The 9,663-nt window shown below is 40.5% G+C and overlaps 1 protein-coding gene across 4 annotated transcripts in view; it reads left to right on the top strand.

Moving 5' to 3' along the window:
• The first annotated feature begins 326 nt into the window (after positions 1 to 326).
• LOC106586142 (signal transducer and activator of transcription 1-alpha/beta) overlaps positions 327 to 9,663 on the top strand; it is a 27,557-nt gene continuing 18,220 nt past the window's right edge. For 3 of the 4 annotated variants that reach the window (XR_006761915.1, XM_014173037.2, XM_014173036.2), the window contains exons 1-5: positions 327 to 509; positions 5,870 to 5,997; positions 6,939 to 7,083; positions 9,127 to 9,219; positions 9,517 to 9,606. Coding sequence is in view for 3 of the 4 variants with exons in the window: in XM_014173037.2 (XP_014028512.2) it covers positions 5,870 to 5,997; positions 6,939 to 7,083; positions 9,127 to 9,219; positions 9,517 to 9,606 (456 nt within the window). In the remaining variant the exon portion in view is untranslated. Of the gene's footprint in view, positions 510 to 5,869; positions 5,998 to 6,674; positions 6,780 to 6,938; positions 7,084 to 9,126; positions 9,220 to 9,516; positions 9,607 to 9,663 lie in introns of those variants that run through there. The other variant, XM_014173039.2, reaches the window with a different exon arrangement.

Below are 9,663 nucleotides of genomic sequence, written 5' to 3'. Positions count from 1 at the left end.
ATTTTCTGCCACTCCCGCCGACAGAACCTGCAGAGCACTTGCAAAGATAAATGAAGATACGACTGTTGAACTTTGCCAAGCAATTGTAATACATGCAGTATAGTCAGCAAGACAGCTTTTTGAGTTATGAATTAGCTTTTTAAAATGTTGAACATTCCATTGCAGTACAGGATGAACTACCCAAAAAATGTGACAATGCTTTTTTTCAATAATATCTTAGGTTTCTATTTACGGTCTGAATGAGTTGCGTTTTAAATTGAAGTTTCTGATTTCATGCTGATAAGGGAGGTTGCCCGATAGAAAGAACAGCGCCAAAACGCGCACTGGATTTTGATTGGTTCTGTACTGAACCTACGCAAAATCTTAGCTGCGATAAGCTATACAGAATTTAAAAGCCTACCTAAATGTTCACACGTTTTCCGAAGCGCAGGGCAGGGGTTGTTAGTGGAGGAACCTTTTCCCATCTATCTTGACTTCACCTTTTTGTACCGTTTTCAACATTAATCAAGGTAGGTACAGCTTACTGTACCTGGTAGTTACTGTAATCAATAAATAACAGTTAAAATACGCCCAAAAAAGCAATTGTGCATGCAGGGAATTTTGTGTAATATATTATTGAAACGGTAAAATATTGTACGTATTTCAAATGATTGTCACAAAATAGATTGTCTGTTCACAGAATTTGGTTCTGTAAGGAAAAATATAATTTCTGCCATTTTCTTGTAATTATTTTTTTGAATAATTTAATTTGAAAATTGTATTAGGTTTCCCTGGCAGCTGCTGGCACATACATTTTTGCATAGCGTCACTTGTGCTGATTAATTTGGCAACAGTGAATAGGCCACCAAATAATTGCATACTGAATCAATGCATGTGCAATAACTACAAGTGTGGTACAGTAGATTACCATATTTGTATCATGTTTTTCTTTTCTTTTTGTCTAGCAATGCTGTTTTCAGAATGTATTTGCTTGAACCGTCATCATAATCGTATAAAGACACTTCAGTTGATTTTACAATGCTTCAAAGATCCAGGTTTAGAAAAATCACACCACCACAACCATAGCTGTTGACTGAATATCATTTGCTTCAGTCAATCAGCATGTGATAATGGTTGTATATTCTTCATTTGGAACAGGAAACTCGAATTAGAAATATATCTTGATAAGAGACACAGGATACTCAATGGTTCAATGCCTAATCTAATCTATAGATGAAAAAACAACAACTGTTCATCAGTGCAGGAAAGGTTGCAGTATTGTCCCTGGACATCGCTTGTAACCAGTGATGGAAAAAGTATCCAATTGTCATACTTGAGTAAAAGTAAAGATACCTTAATAGAAAATGACTCAAGTAAAAGTGAAAGTCACACAGTAAAATACTACTTGAGAAAAAGTTAAAGTATTTGGTTTTAGATATACTTAAGTATCAAAAGTAAAAGTAGAAATCATTTCACATTCCTTATATCAGTGGTTACCAAACTTTTTATAGTCCGTACCCCTTCAAACGTTCAACCTCCAGCTGCGTACCCCCTCTAGCACCAGGGTCAGTGCACTCTCAAATTTGTTTTTTTGCCATCATTGTAAGCCTGCCACGCACACACTACACGGTACATTTATTAAACATAAGAATGAGTGTGAGTTTTTGTCACAACCCGGCTCGTAGGAAGTGACAAATAATAATATAATAATAATCAATCATTTTGCTCTTTATATAACCATCCTACATATAAAACCTTATTTGTTCATCGAAAATTGTGAATAACTTACCACAGGTTAATGAGAAATGTGTGCTTGAAAGGATGCACATAACTCTATAATGTTGGTTTGTATTGGAGAGTCTCAGTCTTAAATAATTTTCCAAACACAGTCTGTGCCTGTATTTAGTTTTCATGCTAGTGAGGGCCGAGAATCCACTCTCACATACAATTGAAGTCGGAAGTTTACATACACTTAGGTTGGAGTCATTAAAACTCGTTTTTCAACCACTCCACAAATTTCTTGTTAACAAACTATAGTTTTGGCAAGTCGGTTAGGACATCTACTTTGTGCATGACACAAGTAATTTTTCCGTCAATTGTTTACAGACAGATTATTTCACTTATAATTCACTGTATCACAATTCCAGTGGGTCAGCAGTTTACATACAGTAAGTTGGCTGTGCCTTTAAACAGCTTGGAAAATTCCAGAAAATGATGTCATGGCTTTAGAAGCATCTATAGGCTAAATTACATCATTTGAGTCAATTGTAGGTTTACCTGTGGATGTATTTCAAGGCCTACCTTCAAACTCAGTGCCTCTTTGTGTGACATCATGGGAAAATCAAAAGAAATCAGCCAAATTGTAGACCTCCACAAGTCTAGTTCATCCTTGGGAGCAATTTCCAAACGCCTTAAGGTACCACCACGTTCATCTGTACAAACAATAGTACGCAAGTATAAGCACCATGGGACCACGCAGCCATCATACCGCCCAGGAAGGAGACGTGTTCTGTCTTCTAGAGATGAACGTACTTTGGTGCGAAAAGTGCAAATCAATCCCAGAACAACAGCAAAGGACCTTGTGAAGATGCTGGAGGAAACAGGTACAAAAGTATCTATATCCACAGTAAAACGAGTCTTATATTGACATAACCTGAAGGGCCGCTCAGCAAGGAAGAAGCCACTGCTCCAAAACCGCCATTAAAAAGCCAGACTGCGGTTTGCAACTGCACATGGGAACAAAGATTGTACTTTTTGGAGCAATTTCCTCTGGTCTGATGAAACAAAAATAGAACTGTTTGGCCATAATGACCATCATTATGTTTGGATTAAAAAGGGGGAGGCTTGCAAACCGAAGAACACCATCCCAACTGTGAAGCACGGGGGTGGCAGCATCATGTTGTGAGGGTGCTTTGCTGCAGGAGGGACTGGTGCACTTCACAAAATAGATGGCTTCATGAGGCAGGAAAATTATGTGGATATATTGAAGCAACATCTCAAGACATTAGTCAGGAAGTTAAAGCTTGGTCACAAATGGGTCTTCCAAATGGACAATGACCCCAAGCATACTTCCAAAGTTGTGGCAAAATGGCTTAATGACAACAAAGTCAAGGTATTGGGGTGGCCATCACAAAGCCCTGACCTCAATCCCATTGAAAATTTGTGGGCAGAACTGAAAAAGCGTGTGCGAGCAAGTAGGCCTACAAACCTGACTCAGTTACACCAGCTCTGTCAGGAGGAATGGGCCAAAATTCACCCAACTTATTGTGGGAAGCTTGTGGAAGCTTAGCGGAAACGTTTGACCCAAGTTAAACAATTTAAATGGAAATGCTACAAAATACTAATTGACTGTATGTAAACTTCTGCCCCACTGGGAATGAGATGAAAGAAATAAAAGCTTGAGCTTGAGTTCATTTGCACACAAAAAATCATACAATGATGGAAAGACCTGTCACGTTTGTTGAAAGGAGGAGCGGACCAAAGTGCAGCGTGTGTGTCGTTCTACATTTTATTTACACTGTGAAACTATGCAATACATATAAATAAACTGAACGAACAAACCGTGACACAGAGTAGAAACATACACTAACTCAGAAACAATCTCCCACAAACCCAGGTGGGAAAAAAAAACCCTACTTAAGTATGATCTCCAATTAGAGACAACGAGGACCAGCTGCCTCTAATTGGAGATCATCCCAAACAAAACCCAACATAGAAATACAAAACTAGAACCTGACAACATAGAAAACTAAACTAGAAAACCCCCCTGTCATGCCCTGACCTACTCTACCATAGAAAATAACAGCTTTCTAAGGTCAGGATGTGACAAGACCTGTGTGTTGTCCTTGTTAATGCAGACAGAAAAGAGCTCCAACTTCTTAATCATAGCCTCAATTTTGTCCCGCACATTGAATATAGTTGCGGAGAGTCCCTTTAATCCTAGATTCAGATCATCACCCAGATAGGCCAGTCGTGTGAGAAACTCATCATCATGCAAGCGGTCAAACAAGTGAAAATTATGGTCAGTAAAGAAAACTTAAATCTCTCAATTCCAAAAAACGTGTCAATACTTTGCCCCTTGATAACCAGTGCACTTCTGTATGTTGTAAAAGCGTTACTGTGTGGCTCAGTTGGTAGAGCATGGTGTTTGCAACGCCAGGGTTGTGGGTTCGATTCCCACGGGGGACCAGTACGGAAAAAGATGTATGGAATGTATGCATTCACAACTGTAAGTCGCTCTGGATAAGAGCATCTGCTAAATTACTAAATTAAAAAAAAAAATGTTACATGGTTGCTGCCCATATCACTGCATAATGCAGAAAATACACTAGAGTTCAGGGGCCTTGCTTTAACAAAGTTAATCATTTTCACTATAGTGTCCAAAATGTCTTTCAAGCTGTCAGGCACTCCCTTGGCAGCAAGAGCCCCTCGGTGGATGCTGCGCCAAGTGGCGTCAGGAGCAACTGCTTGCACGCGCGTTACCACTCCACCATGTCTCCCTGTCATGACTTTTGTGCCATCAGTACAGATACCAACACATCTTGACCACCAAAGTCCATTTGATGTCACAAAGCTGTCCAGTACTTTAAAAATATCCTCTCATGTTGTCCTGTTTTCCAGTGGTTTGCAGAAGAGGATTTCTTCCTTAATTGATCCCCCATAAACGTAACTGACATATACCAGGAGCTGTGCCAGGCCCGCCACATCTGTTGACTCATCCAGCTGTAACGCATATAATTCACTGGCTTATATGCAAAGCAGTAATTGTTTCAAAACATATCCTGCCATGTCACTAATGTGTCGTGAAACGGTGTTGTTTGATGGAGACATTGTCTGTATAGTTTTTTGGGCCTTTTCCCCCAGCATTGTCCCAGCCATATCCGCGGCAGCAGGAAGAATTAAGTCCTCCACAATAGTATGGGGCTTGCCTGTGCTATCCACTCGGTAGCTCACCATATAAGACGCCCCTTCTAGCCCCTTCTTATTAATGGTATCTGTTGCTTTTATATATGTCTTACTACTCGAATGTCATCTTTATTCTCGTGGCTTATTTTTGAAATTGTCATGTTTCGTTTCCAAATGTCTGCGCAAGAGTGAAGGTTTCCGGCGAGAGAGTAACGGTTAATGTGATTGGATGTTAATTATTTCACTAGGCTACCTGTATTTGACATTGTGTTGTTATTTCGCTGAACACTAGATGGTTGAATTTTATTTTTGGCAGTGAAACGAGGCTGCTTAGGCGAGAGAAAAAACCTCACCCAAATGTATAGCCCCGTTGGAAAATATAAATGTACTGTTTGAAAATGTGAAGAATAAAAAAAAATATATTATTTTTTTTTTAAATGTGAATCACATGTTTATTTGGCGTACCCCCAACGGCATTGTGTGTACCCCAGTTTGGGAATACCTGCCTTATGTTAAGCAAACCAGACGGCCATTTTTTTTTTTTTGTTTATTTGGAGTAAAAAGTAATAGTTGTCAAAAATATAAATAGTAAGGTAAAGTACAGATAACCCCCAAAACTACTTAAGTAGTACTTTAAAGTATTTTTTACTTTTACACCACGGCTTTTTTACTTTTACACCACGGCTTAAGTTGTGACACTGTAGGAGAGTGAAATGCACTTCAATTGAATTCCAGTCTAGCTACTTTTATAGCTTGTTTAAACTATATCCCTTTACCGAGTTACACAGAATGCAGTAAAAAGATAATGGAAAACAGTTCAGCCATTATCACATTAGGCAACATTGGTGTAACCCAGCAGCACTATAGAGCAGCTGACTCTTCCTCAACCCTTCAAAAACTAAAGAAGCTTATAGTTGACTGTATGTGCCTATGGAATGGTACAGGGGGAAACAATGATTGCCATGTCTCTGTACCTGGTTCCTAGATGGCCCAGTGGTTCCAGCTGCAGAAATTAGACTCCAAGTACCTGGAGCAGGTGGACCAGCTGTATGATGATACTTTCCCTATGGAGATCCGCCAGTACCTCAGTGCCTGGATAGAGAGCCATGACTGGTGAGTGAGCAGCAGTGGCTGACTAGGTCTGTCATTTACACAGTCAGTATGTGTAGATGTTTTCAAAGGCTGTGTACTGTTCTCATGATTTAATGTGCTGCTGTTTGTTAATCTAGGTAAGGGGTGGGCAACTGGCGGCCCGTGGATCAATCCCCCCAAAAAATATGTAAACTTACTGTTGAGAGTTAGAAAAGTATAAAATGCACAAGGTGCAATTTAAAAATGTGTTTGTGTAAAAGCAGATTCTCTTCTTATTTCTGTCAGTGACAGTCATTCAATTAGCCCATGTCAGCAACAATTTTTGTGGATTGGTCAATTAGCTGGTAAGTTAGCTGGCCGCTAGACTATCTAAACTTGTCACTCTCACTCAAATATCATATTAAAAACTGCAATAACTTCTCTCCAGCCTATGGCAAAATATGTAGAATGTAACGAGTGCGCTGAGAGACGGGAAGCAAGTACAGGGAGTGAGTGTTTTAATAAGTAAAACAAAAAACACACAAACCACAAACAACACACCGACATGAAACAGAGTCAATAACACCTGAGGAAAGAACCAAGGGGATTGACAGATATAGGGAAGATAATCAAAGAGGTGATGGAGTCCAGGTGAGTGTCATGAGGCGCTGGTGCGCTTGACGATGGTAATAGGTGTGCGGGATAATCAGCAGCCTGATGGCCTAGCGGTCAGAGAGGGAGTATACGTGACATAGAATTGCAGGAAATTAATGGGTAGATGAAAGCCTGCGCCAACTACTCTAAGAAGGAAACTGAAAGTAAAAGTAAGAGATGTATCAAGGTTGACACTTTCGTTGTTGTTGATGTACAGTTGTCAAACTCTTCACCTTCTAAGATACTGTGTTTCCGTGGTCTGGTTGCTATCATTTTAAATGATAACGATAGATTTCAAAATCCCGCCCCTTTTGGTTGACGCCCTGCAGGGACACGGTGGCAGCCAGCGTTTCCCTGGCGACGGTCCGTTTCCATGACCTCTTGGGCCAGTTGGACGACCAGTACAGCCGCTTCTCCCTGGAGAACAACTTCCTGTTGCAACACAATGTACGCAAGATTAAACGCAAACTGCAGGTAAGGCCAGGGTGGAATGTGGTATTAATTTGTAAGGGTTGACATTCATTTACAAGGTATAAACATTCAGGCATTGGCTATTGAGTATTAATCCATAAAACTGGTGCTTCGATTCTAAGAATGCTGCTCTGGAGATGTTATTTTATTGTCAGATCAGGGCCAGTCAGGATCGAGGGTATCAACAATGTTTCAAGCTGATGTAATGACACAAATGACGCTACATGACCAAAAGTTTGTGGACACCTGCTCGTCGAACATCTCATTCAAAAATCATGGGCATTAATATGGAGTTGGTCAACCCCTTTGCTGCAATAACCTCCTCCACTCTTCTGGGACGGCTTTCCACTAGATGTTGGAACATTGCTGCGGGGACTTGCTTCCATTCAGCCACAAGCATTAGTGAGGTCGGGCATTGATGTTGGGCAATTAGGCCTGGCTCGCAGTCGGCGTTCCAATTCATCTCAAAGGTTTTCAATGTAGTTGAGGTCAGGGCTCTGTGCAGGCCTGTCAAGTTCTTCCACACCGATCTCGACAAACCATTTCTGTATGGACCTCGCTTTGTGCACGGGGGCATTGTCATGCTGAAATAGGAAAGGGCCTTCCCCAAACTGTTGCCACAATGTTGGAAGCACAAAATGATCTAGAATGTCATTGTATGCTGTAGTGTTAAGATTTCCATTCACTGGAACTAAAGGGCCTAGCCCAAACTATAATAAATAGCCCCAGACCATAATTCCTCCACCAAACTTTACAGTTGGCACTATGCATTAGGGCAGGTAGCGTTCTCCTGGCATCCACCAAACCCAGATTTGTCCTGTCGGACTGCCAGGTGGTGAAGCGTGATTCATCACTCCAGAGAACGCGTTTCCACTGCTCCAGAGTCCAATGGCGGTGAGCTTTACACCACTCCAACCGACGCTTTGCATGCGCATGGTGATCTTAGGCTAGTGTGCGGCTTCTCGGCCATGGAAACCCATTTCATGAAGCTCCCGACGAACAGTTCTTGTGCTTCCAGAGGCAGTTTGAAATTTGGTAGTAAGTGTTGCAACCGAACTTATATCATTTTACGCGTTACTCACTTCAACACTCTGCAGTCCCGTTCTGTGAGCTTGTGTGGCCTACCACTTTGTGGCTGAGCCGTTGTTGCTCCGAGACGTTTCCACTTCACAATAACAGCACTTACAGTTGACCAGGGCAGACATTTGACAAACTGACTTGTTGGAAAGGTGGCATCCTATGACGGTGCCACGTTGAAAGTCACTGAGCTCTTCAGCAAAGCCATTCTACTGCCAATGTTTACTTATGGAGATTGCATGACTGTGTGCTCGATTTTATACACCTGTCAGCAACGGGTGTGGCTGAAATAGCCGAATCCACTAATTTGAAGGGGTGTCCACATACACAAAAGTATCTTGAGGTTCTTTAAGCTAATCATTAACCATTGTATTGCTTGAGTTTTCAAACAGGATACTGGCTATCCAGTCCTTTGTTACATAAGGCTTTGATTTAGCAAGCTTAAAGCAGCTATATGTACGTTTTTGGGCGACCCAACCAAATTCACATAGAAATGTGAGGTATATATCTGTCATTCTCATTGAAAGCAAGTCTTAAGAAGTGGTGGAGCTGTTCTGTGTGCGCTCTTTCTATGCTTCTCATTTACAAGTTTAGTTTTAGCTTATTTTTATTTTGGATTTGTATCCCAGCTTCAAACAGCTGAAAATACAATATTTTTGGTTATTGAAAAGATATTTCACAGCGATTTAGATGGTACAATGATTATCTATACTTACTTGTTTTGCCACAAACTGAAATTAGAATTATAGCAACCAGGAAACAGTGGCACAATTTCTGCATATTGCACCTATAATGTTTTATCTGGTTTGGTTTACAGGTTGTTTATAATCAGCATAGCAGTGACATTTCCTTTTTATAAATTACATTTCCAAGAGCAACTAGCAAGTATATGAAAAATAACAGTGGTCCTGGAACAGAACCTTGAGGAACACCCATTCGACTTTTAAAATTGATTAACTGTCTTCCCAGGACCACTTTCAGGAGGACCCTTTGCACATGGCCATGACTATATGTAAATGTCTGAAAGAGGAGAAGAAAATCCTGGCCGCCTTAAAAAAAGAGGTGAGACACTGATCTTGCCTTTTTCATACTGCCTTATGGAAATGTGGAAGCATAGTCTGTTGCAGTATGTGTACTGAATTGTGATTATGACGCATTCTTTTGTGTTTCCGAGAAAAGTTATTGCATGGACAATTTAGCCATGAACTGATTTTTCAGCAAATTTATTAGCAGAATATTAATTTATAATGTGTTAAACAGCCTCTGATAGGATGTATTTTATGTTCAATCATTGCTGCAACAGAAGTAGCATTTCAGAGTGTGAAAGAAGACCATATTGTCTGTAACTGTTTTTGCCAGGAAAACGTTTGGTCCACACAAATCAACGTGGTGTTGGAGAAACAGAAAGAGTTGGACAACAAAGTCAAAGACCTGAGAAATCAAGTACAGGTGCGCTCATTTGGCCAGTACCATGTGATATTGGTTGTGTTTTTTTGTTGTCATGCA

The sequence above is a fragment of the Salmo salar genome, chromosome ssa25 (assembly GCF_905237065.1).
Source record: "Salmo salar chromosome ssa25, Ssal_v3.1, whole genome shotgun sequence".
Taxonomy (NCBI): domain Eukaryota; kingdom Metazoa; phylum Chordata; class Actinopteri; order Salmoniformes; family Salmonidae; genus Salmo; species Salmo salar.
Note: the sequence above shows the minus strand (reverse complement) of the source record. Positions and strands in the feature narration are given on the sequence as shown.